This window comes from Choloepus didactylus, chromosome X, assembly GCF_015220235.1.
Source record: "Choloepus didactylus isolate mChoDid1 chromosome X, mChoDid1.pri, whole genome shotgun sequence".
NCBI classification, from domain to species: domain Eukaryota; kingdom Metazoa; phylum Chordata; class Mammalia; order Pilosa; family Megalonychidae; genus Choloepus; species Choloepus didactylus.
In genome coordinates this window covers 188,784,222-188,805,736 of record NC_051334.1, presented here as the reverse complement: position 1 = coordinate 188,805,736, position 21,515 = coordinate 188,784,222, and the positions used below count along the sequence as shown (strand labels likewise).

At 45.3% G+C, this 21,515-nt stretch overlaps 3 protein-coding genes and 2 non-coding genes across 7 annotated transcripts in view; 3 read left to right on the top strand and 2 right to left on the bottom strand.

Moving 5' to 3' along the window:
- The window catches only part of GAB3 (GRB2 associated binding protein 3), an 83,991-nt gene extending 82,456 nt beyond the window's left edge, over positions 1 to 1,535 (bottom strand). For all 3 annotated transcript variants that reach the window (XM_037821327.1, XM_037821328.1, XM_037821329.1), the window contains exon 1: positions 1,438 to 1,535. In XM_037821327.1, the coding sequence (XP_037677255.1) occupies positions 1,438 to 1,509 (72 nt within the window). In that variant the 5' untranslated portion in view covers positions 1,510 to 1,535. The remainder of the gene's footprint in view (positions 1 to 1,437) is intronic.
- Positions 1,536 to 7,253: 5,718 nt separating this feature from the next.
- LOC119523774 (DNA-directed RNA polymerases I, II, and III subunit RPABC4-like) lies at positions 7,254 to 7,427 on the bottom strand. Its single transcript, XM_037822594.1, has one exon. It carries the CDS (start codon positions 7,425 to 7,427, stop codon positions 7,254 to 7,256), a length of 174 nt encoding a protein of 57 aa, XP_037678522.1.
- A 2,938-nt stretch (positions 7,428 to 10,365) lies between these two features.
- On the top strand, positions 10,366 to 21,411 carry LOC119522541 (H/ACA ribonucleoprotein complex subunit DKC1-like). The gene is made up of 15 exons (XM_037820954.1): positions 10,366 to 10,462; positions 10,734 to 10,798; positions 11,202 to 11,369; positions 12,471 to 12,562; positions 12,801 to 12,985; positions 13,448 to 13,512; positions 13,873 to 13,999; positions 14,237 to 14,367; positions 14,785 to 14,928; positions 16,955 to 17,075; positions 18,016 to 18,134; positions 18,939 to 19,042; positions 19,471 to 19,549; positions 20,670 to 20,807; positions 21,218 to 21,411. Exons 1-15 carry the CDS (start codon positions 10,366 to 10,368, stop codon positions 21,281 to 21,283), a joined length of 1,701 nt encoding a protein of 566 aa, XP_037676882.1. The 3' UTR covers positions 21,284 to 21,411.
- Positions 14,467 to 14,599, top strand: LOC119523888. The gene has a single exon (XR_005214692.1). It is a non-coding gene; the product is annotated as a small nucleolar RNA SNORA36 family (small nucleolar RNA).
- On the top strand, positions 19,267 to 19,394 carry LOC119523893. The gene has a single exon (XR_005214697.1). It is a non-coding gene; the product is annotated as a small nucleolar RNA SNORA56 (small nucleolar RNA).
- Positions 21,412 to 21,515: the final 104 nt, after the last annotated feature.

Genomic DNA, 21,515 nt, shown 5'->3' with positions numbered 1-21,515 from the left:
AAAAAATCTTCCATAAATTTTGCCCTTCATCATCTTTCTGAATCGTTTCCTGAAAAATGAATGCCAATATGAAAATATCTAATGAAGCTTTGAGATGTCTCACATGCAAAAGGGCAACAAGGAAACTCATCTCCAGGTTGCTTTGCAAGTAACACTTTCTTGACAAAAACTCTTAGATGCCTACTGAGGCATGGGAAGCAGACTTTTCTCTCTTGCCTCCTTCAAATATCAGTGAGTCCTCAAAGGAGCTTCACTGTTAGGAAACCAGCTGGGTCATTCAGAGGCTGGGATATATTGTACTCAGGGTTTACGGAGTTGTGGACTCACAAAGAATAATGCAGCGACACACCAGTGATGAATCAGAGCAATTTCTGTGTTTATAGACCACCAATATCTACATGGTAAGTAGAAAATTAAAGTATTCCTCTAAAACATTGTTTAGCAGACAACTAAAAACCTTCCAAAGACCCCTAAAGGAGAATGTCTAGCTTGGGGTCCAGAGGGAAAAAGCCCTGAGGTACCATTTGTTCAGGAAAAGCTTGTGTAGCACATTTTGGAAATATCCACACATAGTTAAAGTTTTCTTATAATCCCATCTCTGCAGCTTCCTGACGATATGTGCCTCATAAATGTAGGAGCAAAAACACTGGTAAAATTTGGCAGAAACAGCAACAGCAGTTTGAGAGCTTGCTGTGGACCCCCAGGCTGCACCACTTTGGACTGCTGCAGCCATGGGCGGATCTGTTCCTAGCACCATGCTCTAGAGTCGAAGAGAAGTTAGGAGTTAGGACAAAAAAAGGGGGGGGGGGGGGCAGAAATCCTAATATCTATTTATATACCATTCCCAGGAGACTGAAGTGGTTTTTTCCTAACGGCTGAAGAACACCCAGAGGCAATCGGGTCTTTAAGGGAAGTGTTTCGAAAACCTTATTCTGAGGCCGATGGAGATAATGACCGGTTTGAGCGGTGGGTAGGACACTGAAAAAACGGCAACCGAACTGGTAGGAAGATGTGCTCTTCCAGGGATCCCTTATTTGGTACCAGCCAAAGTCAAGGGTTCCTCCTGTTATTGGAAAACACGTAGGTTCAGCGTAAAGAGAGAGCTGACCAGAGACACGATGATAAATGAGCTCCAGTCTGCAGATGGCCTCAGCTAGGACGGTCCGATGACAGCGCCCCTCCCGGGCCCCGCTGGGCGGCGGGACCTGGGGCCGCTCCTTCGCTGAGTTCCCCCCCTGGCTCTTCCAGCCCCAAGTTCCCCGGCCCTCGCCCCCCGCCCAGCCGCGCCGCGGCCCCGGCCGGACGTGCCATTTCGCTTTCGGGCTGCAGCGCTCGCCCCGCCGAGGTCCCCGTCGGGTGGCGTCGCCCGCAGCCCGCCAGCGCCGGGCCGGCTCCCCCGAAGCCGGGCCGCGGGGGGCCGGGGGCGCCCCTACTCACGTAGCGCTGCAGCTTCCTCTCGGGGGGCGACTTGACCAGCCAGCCGGTGCACACGGCGTCGCCCGCGCTCATCGTGGCCGCCGCCGCCGCTTCCTCCAGCTGGGCCGGCCCGCCCGCGGCAGAAGGAAGTCGGCCCCGGCTCCCGGGCAGGGCGGGCCCAGCGCCGCCCGCCCCCCAGCGCCGCCCCGAGCGCTGCCCGCGAGACCCCCCGCGGACGCCGCCGCCCGGGCCTCGGCCACCTGCCGCCCGGCACTGAGGCCGCCGCGGGAGCCCCGCCGCGGCCGGCCCGGCGGGGAGGCGGCCCGGGGCGCTTCCCCCAGCGCCGTGCCCCCGGGACCCGGCCAGTCACCTCCCCAGGTCCTGCACGGGACCCGGGGATCGTCCGGATGCCGCGGCCAAATGGTGGGTGGTAAGGACTCAGTGAGATGCCCAACGTGCGACTGTCACCTGGCCCCCAAATCCCCATCCCTCATGGGCCACGACCCAACTGGTGGACCCTGGCTCTCAGGATCCAGACAACCGGAACGCGCCACCTGTACCTTCCATACCTGCTTGAATCTGGTCTCAAATATTCCACTATCTCCCCCTCCCCTCAAATAAATACTCCCCCGTCCGTCAACCTCCATCTCCTGCTAACCTCTAATCTACTTTCTATCTCTGCAAATTTGCTATTTCTAGTCATCTCTTATAAGTGATATCATCTAATATTTGTCCTTATGTGCCTTACTTATTTCACTGTTTTAAGGTTCTTCCATGTTGTAGCATGTTTACAATGCTCCATAAACATTCCATTTTTAATGGATAACCCAATTTATCATCAGAAGCCAAGGTTACATGGTTCCTTGGTATCCCATGGTCAGACATTCAGACTTTACCATTGCTTGGTAGCAATCCAGAGCTGTTTATCAAAAGGAAAAATACTTCTTTTGTGGAAGAGGGCTTGGTTTTTTTCAAAAATTTAAGGTTCTGCTGTATGTTTCTTCTATTGGGACTTCCCAGATGCTTCGTATAGCCTCTCATTGTGTAAAGACTCCATACATGTTGGAATTCCATGCTTATAAGTGTCAAGTGGCAGACCTATTTGCACTGCAGCCTGGACCTGCTGCCTTTTTTTGCCCTGGTTCTGCGGAAAATATGCAGCCCTACAGATAAATGTGTTGGTGTGGTACAATTAAATGTAGTATATGTTGCCTCCAAAATCCAAAGATCTCCACCAAATGTTGTATCTCTTTCTGTGTAGTAGGTGGTATGAGACACAGAAATTTGTCTTTCATTTGATTCAGGCTCTTGAGTTTTCATGGGATTTATCACTCATCCACTGGCATACATGCATCTTAATAAAGCAGCTAAGGTACTTGCTACCTTTTGATCACCAGATCCAATAAGCTTAATGTCATCATTGCAATGGACCAGCATGATATTCAGCATGACTGTCACAATGATTTTCGTGCACCTTAGATTATGACAGAAAGCTAGAGAGTAGACATAGCCCTGAAGTAAGGCATTAAATTCATACTTCTGTCCTTTCCAGATGAAAGCAAACTACTTCTGATGGTCTCTGCAGATTGGAATAGAAAAAAAAAAAACATTTGCTAAATTAATAGCTACATACCACGTGCACTTGCTCTATGACTTGCTATTGACTTGCTCTATGAAAATAACATCATCTGTAATAGCAGGTTCAATTCAAGTTACAACCTGGTTAGTTTTACAATTGCCCACTATCTATCTCCAGGTTCACCAGATAAGTTAAAGAAGGATGAGATATGCATTCTTCAGTGTATACTGCTCTCCCTGACAGATGATACTAAATTGTTTCTGCATGGTTACACCTCCGAAGTTTGTAGGGAAAGATCACCTCTTTAATGTAGTTTTGACTTTCCTTTCATGTAGCCCCAACCTAGTATCTTTGTCTGCAAGCATGGGGATTGGAGAGAATCTGAATTAGCAAGTGGTTTTTAGCACCTGGATTCCCTTTGTGCCTTCCCCATTTGTGCTGGCTTCAATCTGTTATGTACCCCATAAAAGACTATGTTCTTCTAATCCACTCTTGTGGGTGCAGGCCTATTGTGGATGGGACCTTTTGATTAGATTGTTTCCATGGAGATGTGACCCTGCCCATTCAAGGTAGGTCTTAATTAGTTTACCGGAGTCCTTAAGAGAGCTCAGGGAGAGAGAGAGCTCCTGACACAGACCCAGACGCTTGGAGAAGCTGAGGGAGACATTTTGGAGAGAAGCTAAGATATGTAATCAAGAATTTGCCCCCGGGAGAAGCCAAGAGAGAGGCTAAGTCAGAAGTCCAGAGATGCTTAGACACAGAAGCCCAGAGACCTTTTGGAGAAAGCCATGGAAACCAGAAGCTAAACCCAGAAGAGGCCCAGCAGACTCTGGCCATGTGCCTTCCCATGTGACAGAGGAACCCCAGATGCCATCAGCCTTTCCCCAGAGAAGATGTCATCCTGTTGATGCCTTAACACAGACATTTTCATGACCTTAGAACTGTAAATTTGTGAACTAATAAACCCCCATTGTAAAAGCCAACCCATTTCTGGTATTTTATATTCGGGCAGCTGTAGCAAACCAAAATACCATTTATTATTTATTTAAAATAGATTTAGTTTAGCAGTTCCTTGAGTACTGTAAATCTTATAACTAGGAGGATTTGTGGAAATAAATGTCCACTGTTAAGGAAGAGTTTCTATTTCAATTATGTCATGATGGCAAAGTGGCTATGCAACACCAACTCATGACAAAAACTTGGAAAACTGCCAACACAGGAGGGAACTTCTTTAACTTGATAAAGAACATCCTTACCAGAAAACCCTATAGCTAACATCACGCTTAATGATGTTCCCTAAGATTGGGAACAAGCCAAAGGATGTCCACTCTCATCATTTTTATTCAATATTGCCAGTGCAATAATGCAATAATGCAAGAAGACGAAACAAACGGTAAACCTATTTGGAAGGAAGAAGTAAAACTGTCTCAATTTAGAGATGACGTAATTGTCTTTGTAGAAAATCCCAAGGAATCTACAAAAAAAAACTCCCATAACCAATAAGTGAGTTGTTCTAGTTTGCTAATGCTGCCGGCATGCAAAACACCAGAAATGGATTGGCTTTTATAAAAGGGAGTTTATTTGGTTACAAAATTACAGTCTTAAGGCCATAAAGTGTCCATCAACAAAGGGTACCTACACTGGAGAATGGCCAATGGTGTCTGCAAAACCTCTGTTAGCTGGGAAGGCACGTGGCTGGTGTCTGCTCCAAAGTTCTGGTTTCAGAATGGCTTTCTCCCAGGACGTTCCTCTCTAGGCTGCAGTTCCTCAAAAAATGTCACTCTTAGTTGCACTTGGGATATTTGTCCTCGCTCAGCTTCTATGGAGCAAGAGTCTGCTTTCAACCGCCATCTTCAAAATGTCTCTGTAAGCTGAAGCTCCTCTCTCAGCTCCTGTGCTTTCTTCAGTGTCCCTCTTGGCTGTAGCACCTCTTCAAAACGTCACTCACAGCTGCACTGAGTTCCTTCTGTTTGTCAGCTCATTTATATGGCTCCACTGATCAAGGCCCACCCTGAATGGGTGGGGCCATGCCTCCATGGAAATATCTCATCAGAGTTATCACCCACATTTGGGTGGGGCACATTTCCATGCAAACAACCTAATCCAAACGTTCCAACTTAATCCCCACTAATATGTCTGCGCCACAAGACTGCATCAAAGAATATGGCTTTTTCTGGGGGACATAATACATTCAAACCAGCATATGAGTTCAGCAAGGTTGCAAGATACAAGATCAACCTATAGGTCTCACTACCCAATTTCGAGATTTATTATTATATAGCTACAGTAATATGGTACTAGTGGAGGGATAGACACATAGATAAATGGATCAGAACAGAAAACCCAGAAAGAGCCCCACACTAATATGGTCAACTGACTTTTGACAGAGGTAAAGCAATTCAACAGATGGTACTGGAGCAATTGGATATCCATGGGCAAAAATGTGAACTTCAACCTTAACCTCAGACCTTCCTTATAGAAAAAATTAGCTCAAAATGGATCCTGGTAAGTAGAAAAACGGGGACAAAAAACTAAATGAAAAATAGGGTGGGGTGATTTGGGTGTTCTCTTTTACTTTTTTTTATTCTTATTTTCACTTTTTCTGGTACAAGAAAAATGTTTAAAAAATAGATTGGGGTGATGAATGCACAACTATATGGTGGTACTGTGAACAACTGATTATACACTTTGGATGACTGTAGGGTATGCGAATATATCTCAATAAAATTGAATTAAAAAAACACATAAAGCTCAACAATAAAAAGAGAAGCAATCTAATTTTTTAAAGAAAATGAGCAAGGAACTTGAACAGACATTTTTCCAAAGAAGATATCCAAATGACCAACAGTACATGAAAAAAATGCTCAACATCATTAGTCATTAGGGAAATGCAAATCAAAACCATGAGATACCACTTCACATCCAATAGGATGGCTATAATAGTAATAATAATAATAATAAAATGGATCCTGGATTTAAATGTAAAGTCATAAAATTTTTTGAAGATAAAACTGGAGAAAATCAGGTACCTTCACCGGAGGATGGCCAATGGCATCTGGAAAACCTCTGTTAGCTGGGAAGGCACATGGCTGGCATCTGCTCCAGAGTTCTGGTTTCAAAATGGCTTTCTCCCAGGACGTCCCTCTCTTAGCTCCTGTGCGTTCTTCAAAGTGTCCCTCTTGGCTGTAGCAAGCTCACTCCTTCTGTCTGAGCCTATATAGTGCTCTAGTAAACTAATCAAGGCCCATGCTGAATGGGTGGAGCCATGCCTCCATGGAAACTATCCAATTAGAGTCATCACCTACAGTTGGGTGGGATGCATCTCCATGGAACACACTTAATCAAACAATTCCAACCTAATCAACACTAATACATTTGCCCCCACAAGACTGCATCAAAGGACATGGCGTTTTGGGGGACATAATACATCCAAACCGTCACAGAGGCCTAACCTTAATGTTCACTTACTGTGCCAGTTTGAATGTATTATGTCCCCCAAACGCCATTATCTTTGATGTAATCTTGTATGGGCAGGCGTTATCAGGGTTGATCAGATTGTAACTCTTTGAGTGTTTCTTTGGAATGCGCCCCACCCAGCTGTGGGTGATGACTCTGGTTGGATGGTTTCCATGGAGGTGTTGCTCCACCCATCCAGGGTGGGTTTAAGTTGATCAGTGGAGCCATATAAATGAGCTGACATAACAGAAGGAACTGAGTGCAGCTGTGAGTGACGTTTTGAAGAGGAGCAAGCTTGCTAGAGAGGAATGTCCTGGGAGAAAGCCATTTTGAAACCAGAACTTTGGAGCAGACACCAGCCACGTGCCTTCCCAGCTAACAGAGGTTTTCCGGACGCCATCGGCCATCCTCCAGTGAAGGTACCCGATTACTGATGTGTTACCTTGGACACTTTATGGCCTTAAGACTGTAACTGTGTAGCCAAATAAACCCCCTTTTTATAAAAGCCAATCCATCTCTGGTGTTTTGCATTCTGCAGCATTAGCAAACTAGAACACTTACCCATACACCCAATTATTCTCATTCTCATATTCTCATTCTCTCCCTCCCCCTATATATATGGGGATAGTATCAGGGGCCCAGTTATGGGCACTTTGCATTTGAGGTACCTTTTATTTTATTTTTGTGTATATGTAGTTGTATTCATAAAGATAAGTATGCTAACCAAAAGCTATACAACAATGGGAAACATTAATGGCAAATTCAACTACAAGCGAAGATATTACTCTGAATTCATGTTTCATCAAGCGTCAAAAACCACCAACCTTTTAGTCCTTTTCTTGTACATTATTCTGTATCCACATTTTCTGCATCTGATTGGATCCCTGGATTGTATTTCATTTTCTGTGTGATGCTCTCCACAGATATAGATCATTGGCTGCTGCTTTGGGGATTGCACGTCCTTCTGGGTGTCCATTGTTAGTCCGCAGCACGGAGAAACCTGAGGTGCCTTTTAGATATCCAAGTGGAGATGTGGAACCAGAAGCCAAATAGACAAATTTGGAGATTAGGGAAGAGGTCTGGGCTGGAGATCTAGGTTTGGGAGTCATCGCCACACAGATGCCATTTAAAGACCTGGGCCTCAATAAGCCAACACACCAAGGTGAAGATAAAGGAAAGGGCCAGGGAATATGCCCTGGGGCACTCTGACATTAAAAGGTTTGGGAGATGAGGAGGAACCAGGGAAAGTGCTTGAGAAGGAGTAGCCAGTGAGGTAGAAGGGAAACCAGGAAAGTGCAATGTCCTGGAAGGCCAGGGAAGCAAGTGCCCAAGGAGACCAACGGATCTGTAAAATGTTGCTGGGAGCAGACATCCTCATCTGCAGGTGGCTGCTAGGGAAATCAAAGATTCCTGTTAAGTGGCCATCGCCCAGACCTCGCCTACCTCCACTTCCCTCTCTGGGAAAGTCAGGAACACACTCTCTAAGCACCCATCCTACCTATGGCCTTCTGCTACCCCCACCTCCTTTTCTATTGTGTGCCATTCCACAATCTGGGGGAGATAAGTCTAATGAAAAGGCCTGAACAGAATTAAAACTTGGAAGCTGGGAACCAGCAGCCCCCATATGCTTGTCAGAACAGGAATTCTCAGTGGCAAAGGCCTCCTCCCTGCAAGGTGGATGAAACCACACCCAAACAGTATAGACTGGTCTCTCTTCTCTGACATGAAGTGGGGCATGTGGGACAGCCATCTATCAACCCTGACCTGGAGCAGTTTTCGGCCACCCTGTGATGGGGACTTCTTCATTGGTCATGGGGACTCTTTGTGCTGTGTAAGTGACAAGGAGACTATTTTGCCCTTTCAGGACTCTTCATTCTGGGCAAGTAATGAAGGGATCATTTGCTGAAAGTTTCTTTGGGCCCTGAACCTGTGTTCCCACGACGCGCAGTTGTAGCAACTCGCTCCACAGTGGCAGCAGCAGAAACCAAGGCTGGGATGGACTGAGGAAGAAAAGGATTATCAGATAAGATCAACCCTTCTAGGAGGCAGATATGATCCTGACCAGGGCAAGAGCTGCATCACATCCCTGTACATGTGTGTCCAGGCCTCTGCCCCCTATACCTTCTGCTGAGGACCAAGTGCCTCTGGCAGTTCACCTGCTCTTCCCTCTGGTGTTTTGCACTATTATGTTGAAACTCATGACCTCTGAACCACAGGCCCCCTGTGATGGCAGCAACCTTAACTCATGGAGGCAGGGTGGGAGGGTGGAGCCACATTTCTGTACAAGGCTCTAACTAAGAGATCCTTCTGTAGCGTTGTGATCTTATATCATAACCTCTCCACCTCCCCACCCTAATTTCCAGACTCTCCAACAACTCCAAATGACACCCCCTCCTCAGACTTGTCCTCATACTGTGAACTGATAGCTTGGCTGGGGGCATAGGGGGAGGGAGATCACTCGCTGATGGTCAGGCAGGAGCCCTCTCCAGGCAACGTAGCCCCACTCTGGTAGAGAGGGAGAAGTTAATGTTGCAGGAAACAGAAGGGAGAATTGTTGGAGCATTGTCTTGAGTAGGCAAAAGGGTTTGGGAAATGGAGGGGCTAGCATGGGTTAAGGGAATGGGTGTTTTATTCATTCAGGACTAAGGTACTGGTACTGGCAGGTGGGTTGTTAGATATGGTAGCAAGAGCATGTGGAGGTTCTCTTATGATTGCTTTCATTCCTAATAAACAAGAAATAAGGTCATCATCAGTTGAGTGTTAGGTGTGTTGGAGGTTGGAGGAGCAAGTAAGAAATGTCTCATGGGAGAGTGCATTGCCCAGGCAAAGGCGCAAATTGGCAGGTAGCACAGTTGACGTGTGTGGGACAGTCAGCATGGCGCAACTTGTAATTTCAGCTACAGTCGGTTGCCTGGGTGCTGGCAGAATAGGCGGGGAGCTGAATTTACGCAGGCTGTGCTTTTGCATACAGTATCCTCGGGAGATGCACAACACCCCTCGCCGGGTCCACCGACTCGCCACCCGGGGGCTAGTTGGAATTGCTGCGTACTGTAAGGCGACGGCGCACCCTGAACTTCAAGAACTTGATACAAAAGAAAAAAGTGCCCACGGGCTCGCGTTCTCGTCCTATTGGGCAGCCGCGCCCTAGACGCGTAGCGATCAAAGCAGCAAAGGCATTACGTTCTCCCAGTGTAGTTCCTCATTTCGAAAGGGGGCTGTCTCCAACACCCACTTTAAAGTGCCGGCGTGAGGAAACAGGGAATATTTATCAAGCGTTTAGCACAGCGCCCAGTTGTGGGTGCTCCAGATCACCCCGGCGAAGGCGCGTAGGCCACGGCTGCCACAGGCGCGCGGCCTCTGGGACCAAGCTCAGTACGTGTCCCAGCCCGGGCCAGGGGCGGGGCAATGCCTGAGGCGCCCGCGCACACGCACCGCAGAGCTAGCCAATGGGATTGCCCAGGCGCCCGGCGTGCGCCTCGGGCCCCACCCCGCCCCTGGCGCTGTACGCACAGGGCGGCGCGGTCTGAGGAGAGCAAGGCGGTGAGGCTCGTGGATCGTTCCCTCGGCGGTAGACGCGCGGCGCCTACGTTGTGCAGAGAAACATGGCAGACACAGAAGGTAAGGGTCGCGGGCGGCCTGGCCGTGCTTTCCGCGGTCAGAGCCAACTGTGCGATCTTGGAGAGTTGGGGGAGCGGCGTGGGGAGGCACACTGGCAGGCCTCTTGCGGGCCTTGCCACTCGCCCAGCGCTTTTCTTCACCGGCAGAGAGAGGACAGGACCTGGAGGCCCTCGCGGTGACGTGGCCCTGCGGGGCCCTGGCCTCCCGCTGACGGTAAAAGCTTCTTAGCACCCGGGTCGCAATCCAAAGGCGGCGCTGGCGGTCCCCAGGAGGCCCCTGGGTGCTGGCGCCACGCGATGCGGGGAGGAGATGGTGGAGAAGAAGGGGCCGAGGTGCATGGAGAAACGCACCTGGAGAAAGCGCCCAGTTGTCAGAAAGTCTCCGAGGCTACAGGCCGGCGGGGATAGCGGAGTGGATGCTGCGGAAGTTGGGGCCGGCCAGGAGCTTCTGCGCCTTTTTTAAGCCCCGCCACGGCCACGTGGTAAACCGGAAGGGAAGCCAACACGTGCGACAGCCTCCACTTAGTTACCGATCCGTGCGGAGAATTGTTTGATTTTACAGACTTGGTCTTCAACAGTAGTTTTAAGACAGAAAATGTATGTTTACATGCCTTGAGGTCCGTCTTTATTTTCGGGGAAACTAAATCTCGTGTATGTTTCCGTAGTAATTTTGCCAAAGCAGCATAAGGAGGAGGAGGACCGGAAGTCATTCGCAGCAGCAGATGTAGCTGTGAGTAAGAATGTGTTTTACTTTGGTTTAATAAAAAAAGTCCTTAGCTAACAAACTAGAGAAACGAACTGTTTTAAAGGAATCTAAGAAATGAGCAGAACTGGTGCTCATTGCGTAGAAATACCAAAGTACTGAAAATGAAACCACCTCACCCTTTCCCTCAGCCAGCCTAACTTTCTCATATTCGAGCACAGTATACTAAATGGTATTGGCTATACCAAATTATCTCCCCAAAACTCTCCCTTCCCAGCCCCACCACAGACCTACCATCTTCTGTTCTCTCTAAATATTTGGAGCTTAGTTGCACTTCACTTCACCTTCTGAGCTCCTGCTTCATTTCTTCTATTTCTTTCCTTGGAGGCCCCAGTGAAGAGGCATAGAAGGCCTTGCTTTCTATTTAAAGGGTATAGACTTTTGTAGTAGTAATGGAATTGCAAGAAATCAGGTGACAAATCTAATAGGGTATGTTTCTGTCCTGTCAAAGGAAATTCAACACATCGAACATTTTTTTATCAAACCAGAATCCAAAGTGGCTCAGTTGGACACATCTCAGTGGCCCCTGTTGTTGAAGGTACGTGCTCAAGATGAGGCATCAGGTAAATGCCTGACTTTTACATTATTTCTAAATTTAAGCAGTTTTTCTTTCTGTCCATTAATCCATGGGCTTTGTTACACATGCAAAAACGATATAAGTATATTACCAAACAAACACTTTGCTACTTCCTATGGCTTTTATCTATATTATCTTCTCCATGTGGTCATTGCATCCTCTCAGCTCCTCTTTGTACAGTAGGTCTTCCCCAATGGGTTTCATTTCATGAAAGCAGATGTCAAATGATGTAGTCTAAGGCAGTGTTCCTCGAGGTATCTGAGATGAGGGACCAGATTGTTTTTTAAATTTTCAGTGCACCCAGTAATCTTGTAGAACACAATTAAAATATTGCGGCAATGTTAAACTGTCATAGTTTCTAAACACTTGGCTCTCACTTTCTGTACTTACTCCATCTTACAGACCTGCACCAGTTTGTGGCCCGCACTTGGAAAAGTACTGCTCTTGTGCTTATAAGAGCATAGGCTTTGAAGCCAGAACAATTTGGGTCAGGTTGTGTGACCTTGGACCAGTCATTCAATCCCTTTGGGGCGGTTTGCTTATAATATCTCAGGAAGATGTGCTGAGGGTTACAGGAGGTAATGCATGAAATGTGTTTAGCCACAGTGCCCAGCAAGTAATGTGTCCCGTAGAAATTATTGTCTTAATTAGTTTTAAATAGGGTAGTTCAGTCATGAATTGAATTGTATTTTTATAAGTTTAGTAAGTTGTTAAGTGGGCATCAGGTATCAGGTTAGAAGAAAAAGAGTAAGAAGTTACTGAAACACCCCTTGACAAAGAGTTTTAATAAACCATAATGATGCCAGTCTTTGTTCTGTACCCAAAGAGTCTTGACCACTTTCTATAGGAATATCTTAACTCGAGTGCTCAAATCTGTCTTGTTCTTACAAATATAGGTGGTTTTACCTGTATTTAAGAAGGCTTAACAGTCTGTCTTAGTAGATAATGAAAAAGGGCAAAATTACGAGTTTATGAACTTTAAGGGTTACTATATCACGGTTGCTTGTTAGTGCTGACTATAGAAATGTGAAGTTTATTTTGTATTGTATCATTGCTTTTTAGAATTTTGATAAGCTAAATGTAAGGACAACGCACTATACACCTCTTCCTTCTGGTTCAAATCCTCTGAAGAGGGAGATTGCAGACTATATCAGGTAAGAGTGTCTGGAGTAAGCACTGTTCAAATTCTTGTTCTTTTGAAAAAAATGCTTAATGTCAGTTCTTCAGGGAGGTAGTTGTACCTTTGAATGGCATTCCCCTTAATGTATAACTGTCCATAATGATTTCTTTTTTACTCTTCAGAATTTTTGTTTTGTTAGAAGACAACAGTAGGTGATGTGTATACGTATATGTATACAAAATATATTTATGTATTTATTTTTTTCATTCTAGGACAGGTTTCATTAACCTCGACAAACCCTCCAACCCCTCTTCCCATGAAGTGGTAGCCTGGATCCGACGAATACTTCGGGTTGAGAAGACAGGACACAGTGGTACTCTGGATCCCAAGGTGACTGGCTGTCTAATCGTGTGCATAGAACGAGCCACTCGCTTGGTAAAGTCACAGCAGAGTGCGGGTATGTGAAAGAGGAGGGAGAGGGTGGGTACTTTGAGATTGGAAGGCTTTCTTTATTTCCCTTTCTGCCTACATTTTGGCTTTTGGAAACCATCTCTTTATTAGGAAAAAAATATTCCTAAAGCAGAATATTCTGTTGGTTTCTTTGCCAGATTCTCATGGGCCTTTCTTGGATTCCAGGTATTAGACATGCACATTGAGCTGAGTAGACACATTCCTGGCATTAAGTCAGAACTCTCAAAGGTCTTCCTGAAAATAGCTCTTGCCTTATTACTCTGCCTCTTCCTCCATGCTACTGCTTCTGTCTAAAGTGGCTTTATTTAACCTTTTTTTGAAGTAAATGTACAGAAACATAAGGTCAAATTGCCTGCTTTTCTAGCTGTGCAAAATGGAACTGGTTTGTGAATATAAAAATACAGAAAACTTAGCGGCCACACCTGACTACTCTTCTGTCATTTTTCAGGCAAAGAGTATGTTGGAATTGTCCAGCTGCACAATGCTATTGAAGGGGGGACCCAGCTTTCTAGGGTAAGTGCACTGGTAGGGAGGGCCCCCTTTGGACGTCTGGGTCTTCTGAGCCTATAAACGTTGGGCCTCTTTTTCACATAACTTTCCTATGCCCTTTTTGGTGTGCTGCCCTAACACGCTGCAGGTGGCAGAGGCATTTTCTGGCCATGTCCTTTCTGAGGAGGGGGTTCAGGTCAGCACTGAATTATCCCTTTGTATTCGAAGAAAGAAGCAGAAATGGAGAGGCATTTTAGAACATAAATGATTGAAAGAAACCTCTTGTGTTTCAGTTGTGTCCTCAAACTCCCCAAATATCATCTTTGATCTTATTTGAAAGAGCATGTGATGAGATTCTTCATTTAGGTTTGTGCTTCTTCTCAGGCCCTAGAAACTCTGACGGGTGCCCTCTTCCAGCGACCCCCACTGATTGCTGCAGTAAAGAGGCAACTCCGAGTCCGGACCATCTATGAGAGCAAGATGATAGAGTATGATCCTGAAAGAAGATTAGGTATGTCATTAGGTTTGTGATGGACTGAATGGACATAAACCACAAGTGGGTAGGAATGCATTCGTGAGAATTCTATTCTGTTTTTTAAAGTAGATGCTATTAGCTTGTGTAGCTATATGGCCTGTGTCTATTGTCTCTAGATTTGATGGCTCAGGTGGAGGATAACTTTGGATGCCTCAATCAGTGATGTGTTTACTTTGGAAAACAATATGCTACTTTCTTTTGTGTGTGTTTTAGGAATCTTCTGGGTGAGTTGTGAGGCTGGCACCTACATTCGGACACTGTGTGTGCACCTTGGTTTGTTATTGGGAGTTGGAGGTCAGATGCAGGAACTTCGGAGGGTTCGTTCTGGAGTTATGAGTGAAAAGGTATGCTATTACGGGGCTAGAAGTTTTAGAGCTGGTTGTTAATATATCTTCCAGCCCCTTGGTAGAACTCGACTTGCTTAACATTCTGGATAAGGCAATTTCCAAAGTGTTGAGTGCAGTTCAGGGCAGCTTCCCTGTTCTGTTAATTAAACTTTGGGAGAGTGAAACGGGCTAGGGTAAGTAGTTGGATAGAAAAGTACTGTTCTATTCATTTATACCCCAGCCTACACAATGTCTGCTTAGATTTAATATATCAATGATTAAAGATGGCCAGAAGAGAGATGATTCTCTTAAGTGACTCAAGACTAATGAGCTTCGACAAGACAAGTTACAGTCACTCAATTTTTGACATTTCAGGTCCAGCTGGTTATGAGATAAGATGACGTTCAATTATTTTCATATATGGCTGCTTTTTAGGACCACATGGTGACTATGCATGATGTGCTAGATGCTCAGTGGCTATATGATAATCACAAGGACGAGAGTTATCTGCGGCAAGTTATTTACCCTTTGGAAAAGCTGCTGACATCTCATAAACGGCTGGTGATGAAAGACAGTGCAGTAAGTACTGGATTGCGAGTCTGTTTCAACAAAATGTGAGTCCAAAAAGTGAGATGTCCTTGTTCCAAAAATCTCATTCTACTTAAAGAGATAAAATTTGGAAGTTAAGTTTATTATAATTTCCCTTTGGATTTATTTTGTTTTCTTCTGGTTTCTTAAGTTGAATGCTAGATTCAGTTATTGATAATAGAAGCATTGGTGATTGAAGAATTATTAAATCAAAGCCAAATATACTAATTTAAGGTAAAAGTTCAGTGCTAGGCCTAACTCCATTTCAAAATTTAAGAGGTCTCCCAAAGTTGGTAACTTGGTTTGTGATCTTCTGTAACCTGGTGGTTCTACATGGGCGTAAGAAACCTTGATTTATTTAAATTCCCATTAGAAAAATAGTGTCAGTGAGGGAAAAAGTTGAGACTAGAGTGTTTCAGAGCTACAGCAACGAAGTGTATCCTGCAAGAATTTCAGTAAACAGTTTTGTTCTGCCTAAGTCACTCATAGTGTAACACTATAAAACCTAAACTTCACTGGGCTTAATCTAGCCTTTTATGTTAGCATATTTATTAAATAGCCTTAAAATGGAGAGCAGTCCCGACTATAAGTAAATGCAATTAATTACTTCAGTTTAGATTTCCTCTTTGGTTCAGGGGTGATTTAGGGATGAGTTTTTTTTTAATTTCTAGTTGTATTATGGATCAGATTTGATCATGATAAGATTTTCTTTGTGGCCAAGTGCATCATCAATTTTTGGTAAATACTGTGTTACCATAAAAACATTCTCTAGTTGAAGGATATGTAAATTACTGTATATATTTGGAGCTGGTGGTTATTCATATTCAAATTTTAAATTATACACATTCGTTAATTTTTGTGTGCTACAGTCTGTAGTAAAAGACCAAAAGAAAAATTAGAGGTATACTAAAACATCCCACTCTAAAGATTTTGAAAAGAATCACATAGGGTGGTGAACAAAATAAAGCTGATACACCCTCGTTATCCTGGGTCAAAGAGTATACGCTTCTGAATATGTTTAAGGGGAATATGGTCAGCAGAAGAGCCTAGGATAGGCATAACTATTGAATGCATTAGGGGCCTTTGAACACAAGTTTCCTTAGTGTCAAACAGGTATAGCTAACTGAAAGGTGGCATGAACTTCTACCCTGACTTAAAAACTACATGCCAAAACTTTTTGTATGCTTGGTTCAACAGGCCTTGTTAGTCTTGGCTTGTAATTATTGTTGCAGCTTGCTGTTACCCAGATCTCCCAGTAAATTGACTAGGTCTCTTAGTTCTCTTGTGTTTTTTCTTTTTCCTTGATGATGGGGAAGAGCAAGGACCAATGAAGGAAAGCTAAGGCTGGGTTTTTTGTTCAAAGTAAAAACACCTTTAAGCCCCACGGACAGCATGCATAGTCTTAAAACATTGCATAATTTATTGAAGAGAAATGTTAATGAAGAAATCGTCCTAATTTAGCAACTAAAGTATCTCCAAAATATGAGAAGTACCTGATTTTAAAGTCAGGTCCTGTTTCATTTTTTTGAACTGATGTATGTAAAGTGCTTAGAGTAGTAGTGCCTGGGCACATAGTAGGTGTTTGCTATTATTCTGAATCCCTTCCTAGTGTTCCTTTCACTGAGCTACTGAGCTATGGATACCAGTAGCCCTATTTCACAAGTGGAGGAGAAGGAAGCCCTCAGACCCTCTTGCCCTGTTGTCTTCATTTGTTCTCACATGGGGGTGGGGTGAGGTGGGATGGGATGGAGGGCATTGACATCAGAATCCCCTGTAAGGCTTGTTAAAACAAATGGCTGGGTCCTGCTCTCCTGAATTTCTAATTCAGTGGATCTGCGGTCGGGCCCAAGAGTTTGAATCTTAACACGTAACCAGGGCGTGCTGATGCTACTGGTTTCTGGGGACCCAAGTTTGAGAACCAGTGGTCAATATGTGGCAGGCCCTGAGAGGTCCTTATTAGGTTAGTGTTTGAATAAATTGGTGACAGAACTAGGAGTGCCAGTTCTCATCTCTGCAGGTGAATGCCATCTGCTATGGAGCAAAGATTATGCTTCCAGGTGTTCTTCGATATGAAGATGGCATTGAAGTCAATCAGGAGATCGTGGTCATCACCACTAAAGGGGAAGCCATCTGTATGGGTAAGAGAGGGGTGACAGTTCTTGAATTGGGCTCTGTTCACACCATCACAGCCAGACTTACTGGGAACAGGTTACCCAAGTCCCAATTTGTCAAGTTGACCTAATTACGGTGTTGTCTGGAGTCAGTGCATGGTCACTATGAAAGGAAATGTCAGGTACAAGTGGGAAAGTGAGGTTGCAGTTCACATGTCACTAGGCTCCTGGTCAGGGAGGACCTTGTACCTAGGTGGCTGCTGGTGGAGGTCGTTTCTCATGGCTCATTTCTCTGGTGAGCAAAGGCAGGTAAGGTGAAGAGTGATAGCTGGTTGTAGATGTGAATTGAAATGAAGAGCTTATAATCCATTCATTCCTTGTCTGCTTGCGACACTTAACTTTGTTAAAATCTGGTTTCTTACCAGCTACCATTGAATTGTCCCTGAAAACCTCACATCTTTTGTGGACCTGAAGGGGATGTGCCTGCCATTCCTTGTACTTGTCCTGAGTCACAATCCTGATGTGTATTTCTTTAAGGTGCTTTGGTTTGATGTTCTTTTCCCCTCTGGCTGTAGTCAGTGGGAACGGAACCAGCCCCTGGCTATCTTGCTAGCTCATAGACCTGAGAGAATAGATCCTGTTAATATGCTTTATTTCTGGTGCAAATTATGCCCATTAAAGGAAAAAATGGTTCTGATTTATTCATTAAGATGTCTCCTGACGACTAGGAAGCATTGATTTTTATTAGCATGGTTGGTACCGGTATTTTTGTTTAGCTTGATAAGTTTAACATTTCTTCCCACAAATGAGGATTTTCTCCAAGCATGTGGTTTTGCTGCACATATACATACAGAGTTAAGGAAACCCCAATTAGGGCAGCAGAGCTCAGAGTTTTAAATGGGTTTTAAAACAGATGTTGGGTCTTTCCACTTCAGATCATTCTTTTATCTCTTTCCAATGCCTGCAGCTATTGCATTAATGACCACAGCAGTAATCTCTACCTGTGACCATGGTATAGTGGCTAAGATCAAGAGAGTGATCATGGAGAGAGACACGTACCCACGGAAGTGGGGTTTAGGTCCAAAGGTAAGTGGAATTGGCTAGTGTGCTCTGCTGTATTTTGGTTTGCATTGTCGAATACTTAACTGGAGCAGCTCTCGCTGTAGCCACAGCACCATTTGTTGCACTGCGCTTTGGGGAGTCAATGGTGAGTGGAAACAGGTGCCCTCTGGGACCCTGGAGATTTCACTCTAATGGGGGAAGTAGATGGCTATTACTCAGATAATCCCACAATGGAATGTTGAGTTTCAGCCAAAGTAAGAGCTAGCCAGGAGTGCAGAGAGGTGCACAGTGCCCTGAGAACCAACGTAGAGGGCTTTGACCTAGTTGGGGGAGATGTCTGAGGTACTGGTCTTTTATTGAGCCATGTCAGTGTGGAGGGTGGGTGAGATGTTGATGAGGTGAAGAGGGGAGGGAGTTCTTGGCACTTGGAACAGCATGTGCAGAGGCCCTGTGGACAAAGAGCTGGTTGGCAGGAGAGCAGCACAGTGACACTGCAGAAAGTAGTAAGTGAATTTTCTTTGGAGAATGTAATAGTGTAAGGTTAACTATTGGTGACTTTAATAGAAAATGCCAGGACTAAAAGTTTGGACATCTTAAGCCTTTGTTCTGATTCTCACTAATATAATCTGTGACCTTAGACGAGTTAATGTTTGCTCGCGTTGGAAGTAGTGGATCAGTTCTGAATGTTCTCCAGAGGATTTTGAGGCCCAGCTGAGAACACGCATGGAAGGAACATTGTGCACTTTCGTGTGAATGAGGTCTTTTGAAGGCATGTGCAAACATCAGTGCTTGTTTGCTTCCTGTGTTGACATTGTTCTTTCCATCAAGGCAAGTCAGAAGAAGATGATGATCAAGCAGGGCCTTCTGGATAAGCACGGCAAGCCCACGGACAGCACACCTACTGCTTGGGTGCAGGAGTATGTTGACTACAGGTGAGGAGACAGTAGATTGTGGGGTGGGGGGGGGAGATTTTGTTTGGGGAAAACTGGGTAAATGCAAGACCATAGCACTTGCAGTTGGGCATTGAACAAATGGAAGCAGCCTGTTTTTCTTGCTCAGCTCCTGTGAAACTGGTGGACTATGTGATTGACCCTGTAGGGTAGCAACAGCAGGGCCCCTCTCATTGGCCCGGGTCAGTTAGGGGTTCAAGCCTACATAGCAGGCAGTTACCCTTTCTAGTCTGGCTCATGGGACTCTAGAGGGATTCAGTCTGCAACATTAAGTGGTGAGTTTTTCTGTCCAGCGTCAGTATTTTGATGGTGGCTTTAGACTTACCAGATATCACCCACTAATTGAGGATCAGCATTGCCTTCATGGAAAGCCAGTCAGTGAATCTGACTTACTGTTACTTCTCCTTCAGTGCTTCTGCAAAGAAAGAAGGGCTTGCTGAAGCAGTAAAAGCCCCACAGGTAGTCGCTGAAGCAGTGAAAGCACCAAAGGTGAGTGGCATGCTGTGAGCAATTGAGAATGTCCTTCAGGAGATAATTCGGAGGTGCACCCATGATTGCCTGATCCTGGTGACCCTGCGGTCCAGCAGTATATCCTGGCTCAGTACAGCTGGGCTTCTTAGCTTGTCCAGGCCATGGCACACTCAGAAATGATAGCATGTCATACCAGGGGCCACTTAGACCCTGCCTGACCATGTGCCGTGGCGACAGGATTAGAATCTGGGAGTTGTAGTGCTTTCCAAAGGTGCACCAGGTCTGGGATGTGGTCGGTATCTGGGCTTTTGCAATTCAGTTCCCTGGTTTGTCTGCTGAGAAGACGGGGTGGACTCTAACCCAGCTCAGCTGAGGCAAGAGAATTGAGGTACATAACAACAATGGAACAGAATGGGTGGCATAAATGTCCCCCACTCGGAGTCAGGTAGTACCACAGGTATGTTTTAAGGTCCTGCAGGTCACTGAAAAAGTCGTAGCATGTTGTAATTCACGTAGGGACCATGTAAAACTCATCAGGAAGCAAAATCTCCAAAGGATGGCAAACGTCTCTAAATAGCAGCAGCCTACATTTAAGGAGTCAAAATGTGATGACAACTTGGCTTCCCAGGGTTGGGAACCGCTAGCAGTGGAGCACAGAACATGTCTGCACTCAGAAACCTTGAGTGTGGACGGTTATAGTAAGTGGCCCAAAACAAGCTCTTGGGGCAGGAAGTGGTGAGTTTTAGGTTAGCGTTTGAGTCCTTTTAATTTCTCCCGGCCTGTCAAATGTGACATCCTGGTCTGCCTGCCTACCCTCATTGAAGATTGAAGCTGCAGCACTTTTAGAGGTTATGTAGTTTAACTCCCCTCGCCCTCATTTCCCTCACAAGTAAAGTAAAACCATGATAGAACGAGCTTGCTCAGGGTGAGGACCAGAGCCTGGTGCTGCTGTTCTGGGGCTCCTGTGGTGCCTCACGGCTTCTTGGGGCTTACTGAATAACAAGCCTTTCTGGCCCTTGACTGTCACAGTGATCAGGAAACTTCCTGTTAGATTCACTTGGGATCTTCCTTGGTGACTTCCCCACCTTTTGACTTAAGCGTCTAAGATCTAAATACTGATAAGTTGTCTTCATTTTAGCGGAAGCGAGAGAGTGACAGTGAGAACGATGAGCTCTCTCCAGCTGTCCCACAAGTGAGCAAGAAGGAAAAGAAGAAGAATAAAAAGGAGAAAAAGGCCAAAGCTGCTGTAGAGAGTGGGGGCGAGCCGGGAGATGTGGTGTGTATATTGTCTTCCACATTTGGGGTACTTGAGGCTTGCTTGGTCCTAGGATGGGGAAAGAATTATCCAGAAGGTAAGTGCTTTGTTACTCTTAGGAGACGCTCGTGTGTGGGCATGAAGCAGGGTACCCTGCCCCTTTGGCTGGGGGCTTGTGTTCTTGTGTTCCTGGATACCTTTCCCCTCCACCACCCCCACCCCCATAGGATGAACACAGACACCCGACAGTGCATCCTAACTGCTGAGGGGTAGAACTCTGTAGAGGAGAAATGCTCTTTACAGATTCCAAAAAAAAAAAAAAAAAGAATGCACATAGAAAATAGGCTTGCTTTTACTTGACTGATTCCAGTTTGTGAGACTCAAAATTATTTTGTTAATGGATGGCGTGAGCTTTCTCTCTTTCTCCCTAGAGTAATGATACCACCAAAAAGAAGAAGAAGAAGAAAACAAAAGTGGTGGAAGTGGTTTCTGAGTAGTGAAAACTGCTTTAAGCACTTTTTTCCAGCTGGGAGGAGAAATTAAAGCCTTATTGAGAAACCATCGATCCTTTTGTCACTGAGAGAAGGGAACATCGGCCCAATTCAGCTGCCACCTGAGCTGTTGCTGTTCCCTGGTGTGGTCATCCTGTCTTGTCCTGTTTTAAGGATGTGGGTGATGAAGGAGGCAGATTTGGCTGCACACACTGCACTGATTGCTGGGAAGCCTCAT